Below are 18,687 nucleotides of genomic sequence, written 5' to 3'. Positions count from 1 at the left end.
CACCAGTTGGAATTGGGTCCTGGTTTGGAGGTGGAGCCCATAAAACAGCGGTTCTCAACCTGTGGGTCGCAACCCCTTTGGCAGTCGAACGACCCTTTCACAGGGGTCGCCTAAGACCATCCTGCATATCAAATATTTACATTACGATTCATAACAGTAGCAACATTACAGTTATGAAGTAGCAATGAAAATAATTTTATGGTTGGGTCACACACAACATGAGGAACTGTATTTAAAGGGCCAGAAGGTTGAGAACCACTGCAAAACTTGCCAATGTATTAGACGCAAAAGGTGAGGGGGGAAATGTTGTTACAGATGACTCTTTTTTTTGGCTTAAACCATTGTATACATGCTGGGGCTACTTACTGAGGAGGGTAAGAGCAGGGGAAGAACAGTGTTGTGGAGGTGGGGGTGAGGTTATTGAAAATCAGAGTTCTGTCTGGGATGGCTAAATTTGAGACCTCTGCTAATAGACAAAACAGAAGACATCCAGTAAGCTTGTGGCTCAGGGTCAGGCCTAGGCAGGAGATTTAAATGCAGACATCAGCATTTAGATGTATGGGATCATCTAGGACATTGCTGTCCACTCCTGTGATGATGGAAATCTACATCTGTGCTATTCAGTATGGTCATCACCAGCTCCATGTGGGCCATCGAGCACTTTAAATGTGATAGGTACAACTAAGAGATTCAATTAAAAAATTATTTTTATTCATTTCAGAGAGGAAGGGAGAGGGAGAGAGAAATAAGAAATATCAATGATGAGAGAGAATCCTTATCAGCTGCCTCCTACATGCCCCACACTGAGGATTGAGCCCACAACCTGGGCATGTACCCTGACCAGGACCTCCTGGTTCATAGGCCAATGCTCAACCACTGAGCCACGCCAACCGGGCAAAGAAACTAAATTTTTAATTCATCTGCATTGAAAGAGCCGCATGTGGCCAACCCCTCCCATATTGGACAGCACAGACCTGGGGGAGAATGTAGGTAGAGAAGGTCCTGGCCAGTAACAACCCATTTCTTCCCTGTCCAGTAGGTGCAGCCTCTCACCTGCATAAAGCGTGACTTTATTTTCACTTTCCATTCTTGCACAGCAGTGCTTATTAAGTGATGGAAATCTTGCTGCTTTGTGAGAAACAGCCTAGAAAAGAAGCAAACTGCCAGTCCTGGGGGGAATAGTAGAAGATATTATAGAAGTCTAAGGAAACAGTTCTCTAGAAAGCAAATACAACCCTTTACCTATAGAATCATTTTGGTCTTGAAGGTACCGCTTATATTTTTCATCATGTTTTATGGGGGAGACTTTTATAGGGTAATGGGTGTCTGTGAATTTGGAGATTCAAGACGGTGACTGGCTGATATCCCTCATAAATGTCAAGGGCCCGCGGCCACGGGATGAAATGCCAGCTTTATAATGCAAGTTGGTCTCTTTGGGGTAGAGTGCCTTTGTTAGGCAATCTCGTTCTCCATCCAACTGCAACCATCAGTGAGTTTGCTAATATGAAAGAACTCTTTGTAAGTGGCTGCCTTGTGCTCAAGAGTTCTTGCAAGTGCATACTGGCAATCGGTGAGGCCAGAGTCAATAAAAAATAAAATAAAATGGAAAGATGGGACATGGCTTCTATTAAGGTTGATTGCAGCTGCCATGTTAGTTCTTGAAGAACCTTTTGCTGACCGACACTTTGAGAGATAATGTGTTTTTGTGTGTGTGGTTGATTGGTAAAAAGTAATTATCCGAACTGGAATTGAATAGAGAGGTGAGAGGATTTAAGTCACTGATTTTAGGAGAGATGGGTCCTAGGGCCCTCAGCTCCTTCGAGCTTGAAGGGGTAAGACCAGAGCCTAGGGAAGAGGCTGGACTGAGACTTTCTCACAGCAACTGGAAGGGGTGAAGTAGGACAATCAGAAAAATACTTGGAGATGCCAAATCAGGAGAGAAGGTTGAGCCGAGGATGCAGATGGCGTACAGCATAAAGGCAGCCTTCACGTGGTGAGCTCCTTCATCCCGTCAACAGGTTTCAGGCTCCCACAGCAAGCCCTCTGAAGGAGGGGCGGCAGGACACCAAAGGCAGACACTTAAGAAAGACTTCCCTGCCCACCTCGCTTTCACTTATTCTGAGATTGTTTCTGAGAGGAGGCAGAGACCTCCCAACTTCCTCCGAGGAAAGGGAAGGGGGTGACAGCTGGACGAGGTGAACTACAAGGGACAATTCAGTCCTTTTAGCAAGGAGAGCTGGGGGATTGACTGCAGGCTGAGCCACCGCTGTGACCAAACCTTCGTGGTTTTGTTTCTCAATATCAATATCCAACACGTTTGTCAGATCCACCCCCCTGTCGTCGGCGGCTGTGACATGACTGTGCTTTCTTCTCCTTGCAGTGTCCGAGCTTCAGGAGGAGGGCATGAACGCCATCAACCTGCCCCTCAGCCCCATCCCCTTCGAGCTGGACCCAGAGGACACCATGCTGGGTAACTGGGTCTCTTGTTTTCTGGGGTAGCCTGATGCCTCCCAGTGGAGCTACCTGCACTGACCCCCTTTTCTTTTTAAAGAGGAGAATGAAGTGCGAACAATGGTGGATCCAAACTCGCGCAGCGACCCCAAACTCCAAGAACTGATGAAGGTAAGAAGACATCAGGGCTCCAGTTGTCTCCCAGACACAGCAGGCGTCTATAGACCACCCACCCCGCGTAGGCACCACCCGAGCCACTGCTGGGAGAATAAAGTCACGTCAGTGCCTGCCTGCAGGCAGCTCATGGTCCAGTAAGTGGACATCCAAGATTTAACACAAGTGGGACAAATACCCAATGAGTCATGCTGATAATGAGGATCAGAGAAGCTAGTGCAAATAAGCTCACATTTGCCAGGGTCTTAGTCCACACACTCCTATCACTGCTTTTATTAAGGACCCTCAAAAGCTCCTTGTGAAGTAGGAATTAGTTGTCAGCCCCCATTTTACAGATGAGAAAACTGAGTCTCAGAGAAGCCAACTGGTTTATGGTCACAGCTGAGTGGAGGAGATGTAATGCAAACAGAAATATATGATATTAAATGAAATACTGTGCCTAACATTTGGCATGTAGGCACCCCTCAAGATGTTCATTTCATTCCCCCTTCCAATTTCCCATCCTATGTTTTTCTTCTTCAACTTCTCCAACTTTCAGTTGAAACAAGACCAATAGGCACTAGGTGCCAGAGTGGTTCATTCAAACTGCAAATCTGAACATATTTTCCCGCTCAAAAACCTGTCTGCAGTTTCCCAACTGCAGGTTGAAGCCCACACTCCTGGGGTGGTATTTGGGGTCTCCATTGCTCTAGCTTCCCCTTTAACCTTAGACTGTCCCCTGCCTGGCCACACATGGACACCAGACCTGCTCCTGGTGGCCCCCCATACACGCCATGCTTGCTTCCAGCTCACCCACTGCCCTGCCTTTGCTTATGCAGTCCCCTTTAACCAGACACCTCTACTTCCTCTTCAGATTACGGTCAAAGTGGGTTCATGTCCTCCAGGATGCCTCCTATAAACCCTAGTGTTGTTGCTCAGCCCCTCTGGGTGCTGCTATGGTCTCTACATTTGGTTCTGTCATTGTAGTCACCCTATGACACTTCTCTGTCTCCTTCACTAAATACGGTGTTTCTTGGAGTTAGATTGATTGTTCCATCATTGTACCCCCAGGATCCATCACAGAGTGTGACATACAGGAGGTATTAATAAATGCTGGCTGGGTGATGGAGAGAGAGAAGTGAGGAACACACAGAGGGCCATAGTTAGCAGGTAAAGCTGGGTTTCAACTCCAAAGCCCATACTTGGCTCAGTACAAAGCCACACAGCCGAACACTGTGACTGTTGCTTGCCATTAGGGTAAGGAACACTGGTATCACCAGCACTAGAAGGGCTTTAAGAATTAGCAGGGCCATTGGGGCTCACCCTTGCGGCTGCTTGTCCACATATTGGGTCGTGTGAATAGCTCTGCTGCTTTCAAGACCGGAAGTTCATTTAAATTGTATGTGTCCAGGATAAGAAAGCTCGTCTATAAGAAAATACCTTATGGCTCTTCTCTTATTTTCTCTCTCTAGGTATTAATTGACTGGATTAATGACGTGCTGGTTGGAGAAAGAATCATTGTGAAAGACCTGGCTGAAGATTTATATGACGGACAAGTCCTGCAGAAGCTGTTTGGTAAGAGGAGAGTTGACTGTTGCGGTGGATCTTTAATAGCAGGTGGATGGACCCCTACTCCTGGTTAGAAGGAGTTGTTCTCAGTTCCCAGTGGTTCACCTGCAATGGAATAGGAATGTGTACAGTGTGGAATAACAGACCAGTGGAGCTTTTAGATGTCTCCTCAAAATTGGTTTTACATGAATGAATGGCAAAGGGAGGCTCAATGACCAAATGGGGCTGCTGCCTCCCCTCTCCGCACCCCCTCCCCCAGCAGTCAAGGTCCTCCACTGAGTAGATGAAAAGATTTCACTATATACTGGAAAACATGCCTCACCCTCTCCACAAAACTGCATTTGTGGCCTCTGTAGATATATTCACATGTGTCTGGGTGTGTGTATGTGTTTATATACCTCTGTCACCTATGAGTGGGTGTGTCCAGCACATGTGTATGGACCTTTGTGATCTATGGGTCTGTGTGTGTGCCTCTGTGACTTATGGGTGTGTGTGTGTGTGTGTTCCTGTGCGTGCCCTTCTCTAGGTTGGGTGCAAGTGTGTGGGACTATGTGCCTGTGTGATCAGTTTCAGTGTCTGTCACCTCTGTGAAGGTGTGTATCCCTGTGTAGGTTCATGGCTATTCATGTGAAAATTTAAGGCCGTGGGAGAGGGAAAGGAGAATTCAGGGGTGATCTTGGTGTTGAAAAGACAAATTGAACTTGAATGTATTTGGACTTCTCCTCACTGTTCTCCATTTTTTTTCTCTTGTCCAAAGCTCTACCCAGAATTCTAGACTTTCATGCTTAATTGTCCACCAGACACCTGCACACATGGTTCTCTTCCACCTCAGAGATTTGGACAAGAGAAAATAATTATTAAATTAGAGTTGTACATTTGGGGGAAGAATACCACCGAAGTGATGTTTCCTTCTCATTGTATCATATCAGGGAGGACATGATGTTAACATCTTATTATTAGTGGTGTTCACCTTTATCATTTGGTTAAAGTGGTGTCTGCCAGATTTCTTCACTAAAACGTTACTATTTTTCTCTTCGTAATTAATTTATTTGGGAGGAGATAGGTTAAGACTTGCACAGATCTTGTTTCTTTTTAAACTTCTTTCACTAATTTCAATTGGTGGAGCAGGCCTGCCTCAATTAATACTGTGATGGTCTAGTGAGGATTTTCTGTTTTCCTTATTCCTTCTACACTTATTAGTTGGAATTCTTCTGTAAGGAAACACTGTCCTCTATTCCCCAGTTACTTATTTATGTCAGTGTGGACACAAGGATGCTTATTTTATACTACACATTATAATCCAATACCATCGTTACTCATTTTTGCTGATATACTTCCAGCTTTGACCGTTGGGGGCTCTTTCAGGTTGGCTCCTGCACACTTTCGACATGCTGCCTCCTTTTTTTTTCTTAGCACTTTCTGGCATCATAAGATATACCAGGCTCATCTTCTGTTTTTCTTACTCTGGCCCTGGAATCAACCACTTCTCCAAGAAGCCCTGATTTCTTTTATTAGACATGTATTTAGAAATCAATATCTGGGCATATTAGTGAGAGGTGGCTTTTTTTTAAAGTACAGTTGACATACAGTATTATTAGTTTCAGGTGTCCAGTATATGAGATGACCATCCCATCTGAAATCTAGTACCCACCTACACCATAGTGTTATTATAATACTAGAGGCCCGGTGCATGAAATTCGTGCACAGGAGGGGGTGTGGGTCCTCAGCCCGGCCTGCACCCTCTCCAATCCCGGACCCCTCGGGGAATGTCTGACTGCCGGTTTAGGCCTGATCCCGCAGTCCAGACCTAGGGACCCCACTGGGCCGGCCACAGCTGCAGGCGCCTGGGACCGCGGGCAGCTTTGCCCGGGTCTGGCTTTGTCAGGAAGGACGTCTGGTCTAATTGACATATTACCCTTTTATTAGTATAGATTATTGACTCTATTCCCTAGGCTGTACCGTTTATTTCTGTGAATATTTTGTAACTGCCAATTTGTACTTCTTAATCCCTTTCACCTTTTTGACCCAAACCCTCTTCCATAGGGCAACCACCAATTTGTTCTCTGAGTCTGCTTCTATTTTCATTTTGTTTTTAGATTTTCACAAATAAGTGAAATCATATGGTGCTTGTCTTTCTCTAAATTATTTCACTTTCCTTAATACCCTCTAGGTCCATCCATGTTGTCACAAATGTAAGATTTCATGCTTTTTTATAACTGAGTAATATTCCATTGGACATACATACATATTTTGGAATAGTTTGAGAAGGATAGGTATTAATTCTTCTTTGGATGTTTGGTAAAATTCACTTGTGAAGCCATCTGATCCAGGTCTTTTGTTTTTTGGGAGTTTTTAAAATTACTGATTGGATTTTGTTATTAATTATCAGTCTGTTCAGATTGTTTCTTTCTGATTCAGTCTTGGAAGCTTGTGTGTTTCTAGGATTTATCAATTTCTTTCAAATTGTCCAATTTGTTGGCATATTTGTTCATAGTATTATAATTCTTTGTATTTCTGTGGTGTTAGTTGTCACTACTCCTCTTATTTCTGGTCTTATCTATTTGGGCCCTCTCTCTTTTCTTCTTTATGAGTCTGGCTAAAAGTTAATCAATTGTGTTTATCTTTTCAATGAACCAGCTCTTGGTTTGATTGATCTTTTCTGTTGTTTCTTCAGACTATTTTGTTTCTTTCTACTTTGATCTTTATTTTTTCTTTACTTCCATTCATTTTGGGCTTTGTTATTTTTCTAGTGCCTTTTGGTGTAAGATTAGTTTGTTAATTCAAGATTTTTATTGTTTCTTTAGGTAGGTCTTCATTGCTATGAATTTCCTTCTTAGAACTGATTTCTCTATGTCCCGTAGATTTTGGGTGGTTGTGTGTTTTCATTTTAATTTGTCTCAAGATATCTTTTGATTTTTCCCCCCTTGATTTCATTGTAATTGATTTCTAGTTCCATATTATTGTAATAGGAGAGGATGTTTGCTATGACTTTAAATTTATTAAATTTATTGAGACATTTTGTGTCCTAACATGTGGTCTGTCCTGGAAAATGTTCCATATGCACTTGAAAAGAATGTATATTCTGCTGTTTTTGGTTGAAATGTTCTAAAAATACCAATTAAGTACATCTGGTCTAATGTGTCATTAAGTCCACTGTTTCTTTTTTATTTTCTATCTGGATTATGTATCCATTGATGTCAATAGGGTGTTAAAGTCTCCACTATTACTGTGGATGTCTCCCTTTATATCTGTCAATATTTGCTTTATACATTTAGGTGCTCCTACATTGGGTGCGTAAATGTTTATAAGAGTTTTATCCTCTTGTTGGATTGATCCCATTCTCATTACGAAATGCCCTTTTTTGTCTATTGTTACAGCCTTTGGTTTAAAGTCCATTTTACTTCATATAAGTATTGCTGCCCCAGCTTTTTTTCATTTATGTTTGCATGAAATGTATTTTTGCATCCCTTTACTTTTAGTCTGTGTCTGCTTTTAATTTAAAGTGGGTCTCTTGTAGGCAGCATATGTACAGGTCTTGTTTCTCTATCCATTCAGCCACCTATGTCTTTTGATTGGAGCATTTAGTACATTTACATTTAAAGTGATTATTGATAGTTATGTACTTATTGCCACTTTTGTAGTTCTCTTTTCCTTTCTTATGGTCTTGCTGTCTTGTATGACTTTCTATAGTGTTATGTTTAGATTCCTTTCTCTTTATTTCTTGATTATATCATTTTGGTTGTTAGTTACCATGTGCTTCCCATATACCACACTATGTTTACAGCAGTCTATTTTAAGTTGATGGTTGCTTTAGTCCGAACACATTCTAAAATCACTACAATTTTTACTCACGCCCTCCGTATTCGTTTTTGTCATTCTTTTTTATTTCTTTTGTTTGTGGGTAGCCCTTACTTTATTGTTGTAATTACAAATGATCTTTCTGCTTTTGTTTTTTAATCTTTGTACTAGCTTTATCCATTGCTTTTACCATTTGCCTGTCAGTGAGAATATTTTTCTCTCTGCTTCTTAAAGAAGTCCCTTTGTTTATGGTTATGAACTCTTAAGTTATTCTTTTCTGATAAAGTCTTTATCTCGCCTTTGATTTTAAATGATTGCCTAGTTATCTTGGTTTTAGGTGTTTTCCTTTCATCCCTTTGAATATTTCATGCCATTTCCTTTTGGCCTGCAGTTTCTGTTGAGAAATCAGCTGACAGTCTCATGGGAGTTCCCTTGTATGTTACTATTTGCCTCTTGCTACTTGTAAGATGCAATCTTTATCTTTGACCTTTGGCATTTTAACTATAATGTGTCTTGATGTAGGCCTCTTTGGGTTCATCTTGTTCAGGGCTCTGTGCCTCCTGGACTAGTAGGTCTATTTTGTTCATTAGGTTGGGGAAATTTTCAGTCATTATTTCTTCAAATAGGTTTTGAATCCCTTGCACTCTCCCTTCTCCTTCTGGTAACCCTATGATGTTATCCCAAAGGTCCTTAAACTGTCCTCATTTAAAAAAAAAAAAAATTTGCTTTTGGTTGTTTCCCACTATCTTTTCTTACAAAGTGCTGATTTGATCCTCTGCTTCATCGAATCTGCTGTTGATTCCACCTAATGCATTCTTCATTTTTAAGTGCTACTTTTTATATTTTCTATCTCTTTTTGAAGTTCTCACTAAGTTCATCTATTTTTTCCCTAAATGCATTGAACATTTTTTTTTATAACTAGTGTTTTATGTATTAGGTAGATAGCTACATCTCCTATCTTGGAAGAGTGGCTTTATGTAGTAGGTGTCCTGTGGGACATAGTCTCTTTTTTCTCCTGATCCAGGTGCTCCAAGGTATCCCTTGTGTGGGTTGTGTGTGCCCTCCTGCCATATTTCAGCCTTTATTGACATTGGCACCTCAGTGTGGTTGATCCTCAGGCTGGCAGGCTAAGAGTGCTGACTATAGTGGCTGAGCTGATGTGCGGGAGACTGACCCCACAGAGCAGGAGTCACTTTAGCAGGGCTTTTGTGCCAAGCTAATCTGCCCTTTAGGTGTGTCGTTTGTGGAGCTGGTTGGGTGTTGCTATGATGCAGTCTAAAGCCGGCCACCAGGTCTATTGGTTCTGGAGCCTCTTGGGAGGGGCTCCATTGCAGGTCAAGGTCAGCCGCTGCTTGTGCTGCGCTTAAGGCCACCGAGTAGGAGCTACAAAGTGATCTGTGGTTGGTTATCACATGTGCCAGCCTTGCAGGAACTCTGGGAGGCTATGCCCCAAACCGAGGCTGGTTGCCACTTATACTCGGCTTGGGACACTTCGGTGGGCACTACCAAGTGAGATGAGGCCAACCGCCACTTGTGCTGGGTTTGTGGTCACGTAGTTGCCAATACTGGCCGCCACTTATGCCAGACTTCAGGCCATTGATAGGAGTTACAAGGAATTACAGTACAGTTTGAGACTAGTTGCTGCCTGTGCGGAGCTTGAGGTCACTTATCAAGAGGTAAAGGGCGTTCTGAGGCCAACAGCTGCTTGTTTGGGGTTTGTGGAGCTTTGAGAGTATTTAGGAAAGACCACAGCGTGAACAGAGGCAGGCCACTTGTGTGGAGGAGCCACTGGAAGAGGTTCGGGTCCAGCACAAGAATTGGGGGTGGGGAGCAGGGTATCAGGGATTCACCTGGGTAGGACAAATGGTGTTAGCCAGATTTGGCACCAGCCAGCACTTCTGCCCCTGGAGAGAGCCTCCCTGGCTCCTCCAGCCCTCATCCAATTTAGTTCCTCCCTATATGTTTCTGGCACTCTTTGAGCCATTGCCCCTGTGCTGGAGCCCAGAGAATTTGTGAGCAAGTGAGTCCTTATGGGGCTGGGCTCCCCCTCACGGGGACCTCTGCCGCTGAGATATCCCTCTCAATTCTTAGTCATCATGACTGTAAAACCTGTCTTTTTAGATGGTTGTCCTATAATTTAGTTGTAATTTTGATGTGGGAGGAGGCAAGCACAGTGATAAGTCATGGTGACAGCATGTACCCATGACAGGATGCAGTGAAAGGGGCACATCCACTCTGTGGGCTTCCTCACCAAAACCCGTAGCACCGGTCTTTCCACAAGAAAAACCCAGCACTCCTCAAAACTGTCGAGGTCATGAAAAACTATCACAGATCAGGAGACTGAGGAGACAGTGATGAGTAGGTGTTACCAATTGGTAAAACTGGATTCAGGATGTGCAGGATTGTCTGAACTATCATTTTAACTCTTCTGTAAACCTTACGAGCTTTCCAAAATGAAAAGTTTATTGACAGAAAGAAGGTGAGCCTGCATCATAGAGGATCTTGAACTAAGAACTTTAGACTACTTTCAGTGGCTTGTAAGCAAAGTGACAAGATCAGAAATGGGGCTTTAAGAAGATCAGTGACTGGAGGGTTGCTTAGACCCAATGGAGGAAATTCCAGCAGAGTATCTCCTTGTGAGGTAATTATGGTATCAAATTACAGGAGGGGGCAGTACAGGTGGGAAAAGCTTTAAGAGAACTAGTGATGTGGGGAATGAGCAGCATCTTAAAGGGCTTTGATCATATTGGTTTTGAGAGTTGCTTTCTTACACCCGAAAGTACTTCAGCTGAAGTAGCAGCTCTGCTAAAACTAAACGAGGAATGAAGAGAGAAAGACACAAGCTCTGAGTTCAAATCTTGTTTCTTCTACTAAAATATTTCTCTGCAGCAAAGATCAGGAGATTGCCTAGGCAACCTTGTAGCTGAGCTGTCTAATACAGTACCTGGTCACATGTAGCTATTAAAAATAATTAAAATTTAAAATGCATTTACTTAGTCACACCAGCTACATTTCAAGAGCTCAGTAGCCAAATGTGTCTAGTGGCTACCATATTGGGTAGTGCAGAAATGAACATTTCCATCATAACAGTACATTCTTTTGAACAGCACTGCTCTGAGGTCTTCCTATAACCGTCGTTGATTCTAGGAGAGTTGAAGATAATGCTTACTGCTGTTCTTAAACTGGTGGAGGCATTTTGTGGATTATGAAAAACTCAAAAGCTGGATGAAAGGCATTATTCTATTTATACGTAGCAGAGAAGCTCTCTACAATGTCTTACTAAGTAAAAAGAAAGCATGGTGTAGAACTGTGAGTATAGTATGTCACTGTGTGTGTTAAAGGACACATCTAATGCTCGAGTATGTAGGACTACCTCTGGTTAATAGTCACAATAAGTTTTCTCTGTAGAATGAGACTAGGGCACTTGGGATGACAATGTGGAGAGGAGACTTAATTTTCACAGCTTGAATTTTTTTCATGTTTGTATATTATCAATCTTATAAAAAGTGGTAGAGTACATATGTAAATTTCAGTAGCAAAACTGAATTAATTTGATAGATGTCAAATAATACATGATACATTTCAACAGCTATCCCAAGGGAAACAGGAAGAAAAGGAAACTACCTAAATATGATAAAGACCAATATATGTAACCTAACAGTGAGCATATTAAATAGTGAAATATCAAAGAAATTGTATTAGAAACAAGTCAGAAATGTTGGCTATCACCACCATAATAAGTTTTTTTGACAATGTAATAGTTAATATAATGACAGGAAAATTTTCTGTTCAATATGATGGCTAAATGTTCAAATCAAATTCTCTTGGTATTGCACACTTTAAAAACATATTTTCGTATTGCACGGCTAAAATGGTGTGGGAAGGAAGTTCTCCTAATGCCAAATATAATGAAGTGTAAATCCAATGAGATAAGTGTTAATTCCTAATGGCTTATAGCCTGAGGTTTAATGGGTCACACATACAGGATCAAGAGACAAAGCCTGTATAGAGTCTGAGCAGGAAAGAGGTTTGGATAAGAAACCCATTAATAAAGGCTCTCTGAAGGGCAATACTTTCAGTGGGTAAACTAGAAATCTGGTCCCACAGAGAGAGACAGTAAAGGTAAATGTCTCTCAGACTTGGATATGTGCGGAACAGGAAAAAAAGTCTGAACTTGATAATTCCTTATCAAATCTCTGATTCACACTAATTATTTGCATTTAAAAGTCCTACGCTGAAAATGTAGTTAACATGTGGCCCAGTTTTAGTGCTCCCCAAGGCAAAAGCAAATATATATCCTTTTAGCGAAATGAATTTTAAAACAAGGTCACAAAGAACTCCCAGAGATAAAATTCCAGAGAAAAGGAGCCCACAATCAGAAATCACCAAACCCAGGAGAAGCAAGCTATAATGAGCAGGTATCAGCAGAAACAATAAACTGTAGGTCCATCCTACCATTGCTATACATATTAACAACTGGCCAGTTATGGAACATTAAGTATGTTTAATATGTTAAAATAAAAGTTTTAAAAGGCTATTGAAAGGATGATTAAAGAACAGGAACTATCAAAATTGGATAGGACAAATCTGAAAGAAACAAATGGAATGTCTAGAGATGAAAAAAATGTAATAATGAAATGAGAAACCTCAGTGGATACACAGCTAAAGAAGGAATTGGATAAACTAGAAGATGGCACTAAAGAAATTACCTAGAATGCAATATATAGAGACAACAGTGCAAAAAACAGAATTAAAGACAGATTTTTTTAAAAAAGAAGATGCAACATATGGCTAATTGGAATTCTAGCAGTAGAAGAGAAAGATATTAGAGTATAGGCAATATTTAAAGACATAACAACTGAGAATTTTCTAAAATTGATGAAAGACATGAACTCCCAGATTCAGGAAGCTCTGGGAATCCCAAAAAAGATAAAGAGTAAGAAATATATACCTTTATACTTCATAATGAAACCTAGAAACACTGAAGACAGATTACCTATAAAAGAACAATGTACTGAGTGCTATCTTTCATCAGGAACAAAAGCCAAAAAAATATTGAAATGAAATCTTCAAGTGCAGAAAAAAATTGTCAACTTACAGGTTTATACCCAGAAAAAAAAAACACTTTTAAAAATGAAGATAAAAATGAATTCCTTTTAAATCAACTAAAACGGAAAAGGTTTACTACCAACAGAACTTCACTCCAGGAAGAAAGAAAATGAATCTAAAAGGAAGATCTGAAATGCAACCAAAAATGATGAGCAAAGATTACCATGGTGGGTAGATTGAAGCAATAATTGAACAAATATAAAACAACCACAATAATGTCTAATTTGTTCATTTAAAAAATTAAGATAGAATCAGAATACTACAAAATTATAGTGCTGAAGTTAGAGTGACATTGGAGTTAGTGTGCTGAGGTCCTTGTATTATTTAGTACTAGAAGCCTGATGCACGAAAATTCGTCCAAGAGTAGGCCTTCCTTCCCCTGGCTGCCAGCACCGGCTTTCCTCCAGCACCCGGGACCCGGGCTGGCTTCCCTCGGGCCGCCCACAGGCACCTGGGACCAGGGCTAGCTTCCCTCAAGCCCCACTTCGTCAGGAAGGATATCCGGAAGATGTCCGGTCTAATTAGCATATTACCCTTTTATTATTATAGATATTGATAAAGATGCTGATTAACTAAAGATACCGATTAATTTAAGATTCTATTACATTAAATGCAGGTGATAAATTTTCTAAGGTAGCCGCTAAAATAAAAGTGTGTGTAACCTCCTTACTAGTAATGGGGAGAAAATTAAATGAAAAGGAATAGAAACTTTAATCCAAGGATGTAAGGGAAAGTAAAGGATCAGAAAAGCTTTATAATAAAAGTGAATCCAAGTATAGTGGTAAACCCATCAATGTAAGTTAACTTTATCCATTTAAAAAAGATTGTCAGACTAGATAACAAAACAAAATCTTGTTATATGCTATCTACATTTACAAGACAAAGGTTGAAAGAAAAACTGTGGAAATAATTATATATGTTAGATGATTACTAATTAAAAGAAAGCTGGGGTAGCTATTTTTAGATCAGACAATACGTAGATTTTAAGGCCAAAAGCATTACTACAGAGAATCTCTATATATTGATTGAGACTAAAGTTACCAGGAAAATAAGACATTTTAAATCTAAATGCACTTTTGTGAATCAAATGTATAAAAATTCAAAATGACAGCCCTAGCTGGTTGATCAGTGGTTAGAGCATCAGCCTGTGGAATGAAGGGTCATGAGTTCAATTCCAGTCAAGGGCATGTACCTCAGTTGCAGGCTTGATCCCTGGTCCCTGTTGGGGTACATGTGGGTTGATGGGTCTCTCTCACTCCTTTATATTCTCTCTAAAAAAAGTCAGTGGGAAAATATCCTCTGGTGAGCATTAACAAAAAATAAATAAAAAATGACAGTCAGAATTACAAGAACTTGACAAATATATCACAGTGGTAGATTTTTTAAACATATTTCTCTTAACACACTAACAAAAAAGTTCATAAGGATAGAAAAGATTTGGACACTATAATTAACTAGCTATACCTCAAAACCGCAGTATTCTCATTCTTTTCAACTGCACATGGAAGACTTACAAAATTTGACTGTGTCCACAAAGTAAGTCTCAACAAATTATTACACAGACCAAGTTTTCTGACCATGATACATAAAAAAAAAAATTAACCCTCCCCATATAATTGGAAACACAAATATATAACTTAGGACTCACTCATACTAAAACAAGGATGTATGTATTCTACTTCTTTGAGAGGTGGTTACATTTATATAATAAGAATTATATGGCAACATTTTCACTAAGACATCTCAGTTCTTCTACCATTCAGAGTAATTGAGTTTTTCTTCCTTGTATTGATACTTCAGAACTTTTGAATAATGCTGTTTCATTTCTTGCTAACTTCAAAAACAACTGAAAGATTCACAAAATAATTCTACTTGAGAAAATTTTCTAAAAAGCAAAATCATGCCTACTACTTTACAACAAGTTAAACTAATGATGAACAATTTTCAGAACTATGGCAACATATGAGAGACAATTTCCTAGAGGACTCAAATTTCTGCAACAGAAAATTTCCATAGTGCTAGCTAAAATTTGCCTAATAAAGAACAAAAGAGGAAAACTATGAGTCTTGAAAAACAAATTTTCTTTAGCTCCTTAGCAACAGGGAGTGAGTTTTATTATTTAACTATAGGACTATTTGAGTGGATCTCTTAAATTTTGAGAGTTGAATATTTTTAAAAGGGGGCTAGGAATAGCAGAAAAGGTTCTCATGTAAATCTTTTAAAATGTCATAAAATTGAAATAAGTGATATAAGCTTACAAAGTAGAGATGACTGCATTTTATCTTATTTGCATGCCCCCCCCAAATGCTAAAAATTCAGATAAATAATAGAACTATTAAGAGGATTTGGTGATGACTGTATTCAAGGAGAAAATCTGTAAGGTAAGGCAACAATTTTTCTATCAGCAATAATCATTTGGTAACACACACACACACACACACACACACACACACCCGAGATGTTTATTGAAACTTGATTATCAATTGGGAAAAGTAGGATATAACTTGACAGAATAAAAAAGGTTAATAGTCCTATAAAAGAATGAATTATATTGATATCTATCAATGTAGAAAGATACCCATGATATATGTTTGAGTGAGATATATCATATCTATATATATAAAAGCCTAAGCGACCAGTCAACCGGTCACTATGACGTGCACTGACCACCAGAGGGCAGACATTCAATGCAAGAGCTGTCCCCTGGTGGTCAGTGTACTCCCACAGCCAACCTCCCCCGGCTGGCCAACCTCCCACAGTCCCTCCCCCAGCCGCTGGCCCCGATTGGGACTGGGCAAAATGACCCTGATCAGCTCCGATTGCTGGCCAGGCCGAGGGACCCCACCCATGCACGAATTTGTGTACCAGGCCTCTAGTAGAGACATAAAGAGACTGAAAAGACTATAGAAAAGACTGATAAAGCTGAGAACTGGTTTGTTTTTTAACCCTTTGAGTGCCAACCAATATCCTAGGAACTATGCTAAAATTGCCAAGGCATTTTTGCTGATGTTACAGCAGTTTAGAAAAAAAATTATGAATCGCAAGTAAATGAAGTTACATATTCAAAAACTTAAGGAAACCTTTACTACATTGACATATTTAGCAATATCATCATCCCTAATAAAAGCAGACTTAGAACTGGACGCCATTTCGAAGCTTTGATAGCGGTCCCGGCACTTTTGGCGAAAGACAGGAGGTGCGTGATCACGCTCCCCGGCACTCTAGGGGTTAAGGTAGACAAAATTGTCAAACCTTTAGCTAGACTCACTAGAGGGGCAAGGTGGGGGTGGGGGGACAAATAAAATCAGACATTACAGCTGACACCGCAGATACAAAGGATCATAAGACACTACCACAATGAGCCCTGCCTGGTGTGGCTCAGTTGATTGGAGCATATCCTGTACACCAAAAGGTCACAGGTTTGGTTCCCACTCAGGGCACATACCCAGGTTGCAGGTTTGATCCCAGGTCAGGGTGCCTATAGGAGGCAACCAATGAGCTTTCTCTCCCTAAAATCAATAAAAACATATCCTCAAGTGAGGAATTTTAAAAAACACACAAAGAGATATCACCTCACACCTGTTATAATGAAAGACAAGAATTATGTGTTGGCAAAGATATGAAGTAAAGGGAACCCTGTGTACTGTTGGTGGGAATGTAAATTGGTGCAGCCGTTGTGGAAAAATATATGGAGGTTTCTCAAAAAATTAAAAATAGAACTACCATATGATCCAGCAATTTCACTTCTGGGTATTTATTTATCTAAAGAAAACAACCACTAACTCCAAAAGATAGATGCACCCCCGTGTTCCTTGAAGCATTACTGACAATAGCCAAGCTATGGAAACAATGTGTCTATCAATGGATGAGCGGATATAAAGAAAATGTGATTTATGTATGTAATGAAATTTGGCCATAGAAAAGAATAAAATTCTGAAATTTGCAAGAACATGGATGGACCTTGAGGGCATTATGCTAGGTGAAATAATTCAGACAGACAAATACCATATGATCTCACTTATCCTATATAATAAAAGCCTAATATGCAAATCGACCAGTTGCTAAGATGTGCACTGACCACCAGGGGGCAGATGCTCAACGCAGGTGCTTTCCCTCAGTGGTCAGTGCGCTCCCACAGGGGGAGTGCCGCTCAGCCAGAAGCTGGGCTCATGGCTGGCAAGTGCAGCGGCAGTGGCGGGAGCCTCTCCCGCCTCCACCGCAGGAGGGCGGTAAGGAGCGAGGGGTCCCAGACTTCGAGAGCCCCGGACTGTGAGAGGGCGCAGGCCAGGCTGAGGGCCCCCCCCCCCCCAGTGCAAAAATTTCATGCACCGGGCCTCTAGTATGTCAAATAAAAGAAAAACAACAAAGAACAGATTGGTGATTGCCAGAGACAGGGACATGGAGGGTAAAGGGGGTAAAAAAAAAAAAAAAGCAAACACACAAGCAAACAAAAAAGAGTTATACCTGCCCTAACCGGTTTTGCTCAGTGGATAGAGCGCCAGCCTGCGGACTGAAGGATCCCAGGCTCTATTCTGGTCAAGGGCATGTACCTTGGTTGCGGGCACATCCCCAGTAGGGGGTGTGCAGGAGGCAGCTGATTGATGTTTCTCTCTCATCGATGTTTCTAACTCTCTATTCCTCTCCCTTCCTCTCTGTAAAAAAATCAGTTATACCTATATATATTGACATAGAAAAATACTCATGTCCTTGAGTGACAAAACCTGTAGTAGAAAAATGTATACACTGTAATCTCACTTCATTAATGAGAGAGAACTCTGAGTTCTCTGTGTATTATGAACATGAAGCGATATACCTAGAACTGTTAATTAGGGTTACCTTAAGTTAGCCTCTCCTCAAGTCCACATAATGCCAACACTAAAATAAAATATCCAGCCATAAAATTAAAGGCAAAAAGGAAAACCCAAAGCATAATTACTAAAGTGGAAAAAAGGACCATGGAATTGCATTTTCTAAAAAATTAGGAATGCAAAAGAAAGAAAGTTTTAAAAGTTCCTCTGAATAAACAATGCCAGATGCTTAAAGAAAAAAAAAATCTTTACGAAAAATGCATTATAATTTTAGTGTCAGACTACTTAAAAATATTGGTAGAACCAGAGAAACAATGACTGTCCTAGTATGTATTGTGTAAAATTCAAGTTTTTAGAAATGAAAACAGAATGGACCAATAGTGAGGAAGGAAGGAAGGAAGGAAGGAAGGAAGGAAGGAAGGAAGGAAGGAAGGAAGGAAGGAAGGAAGGAAGGGAGGGAGGGAGGGAAGGAGGAAGGAAGGAAGGAAGGAAGGAAGGAAGGAAGGAAGGAAGGAAGGAAGGAAGGAAGGAAGGAAGGAAGGAAGGAAGGAAAGAGAGGAAAGAAAGTGATTGACCTAGGAAACAGACTCAGAGACCTAAGCTATTCACTCCAAGAAGTCCAAAGCCGGCAGGCTATAAATATGGAAAGTCATAGGCAATCGTATAATACAATAAGGCTAGCTACACAGTGGCTCTCATGCTGCCACTCCCCTCCGGCCTCCCAGCCCACTTCCAGGACAGTGTCGCCTTTCTATCCCAGCAGTCTTTCCCTCTGAGCCAAGATAAGGCTTCACAGGTT

The 18,687-nt window shown here is 40.8% G+C and overlaps 1 protein-coding gene across 1 annotated transcript in view; it reads left to right on the top strand.

The window, feature by feature from the left end:
* Nucleotides 1–2,383: 2,383 nt before the first annotated feature.
* The window catches only part of PARVA (parvin alpha), a 47,983-nt gene continuing 31,679 nt past the window's right edge, over nucleotides 2,384–18,687 (top strand). The window contains exons 1-3 of the mRNA XM_023754528.1: nucleotides 2,384–2,470; nucleotides 2,552–2,622; nucleotides 4,077–4,179. Coding sequence (XP_023610296.1) covers nucleotides 2,404–2,470; nucleotides 2,552–2,622; nucleotides 4,077–4,179 — 241 coding nt within the window. The 5' untranslated portion in view covers nucleotides 2,384–2,403. The remainder of the gene's footprint in view (nucleotides 2,471–2,551; nucleotides 2,623–4,076; nucleotides 4,180–18,687) is intronic.

Source organism: Myotis lucifugus, unplaced genomic scaffold, assembly GCF_000147115.1.
Source record: "Myotis lucifugus unplaced genomic scaffold, Myoluc2.0 scaffold_61, whole genome shotgun sequence".
NCBI lineage: Eukaryota > Metazoa > Chordata > Mammalia > Chiroptera > Vespertilionidae > Myotis > Myotis lucifugus.
The sequence above is the reverse complement of the archived record's forward strand: the minus strand, read 5'-3'. Positions and strand labels throughout refer to the sequence as shown.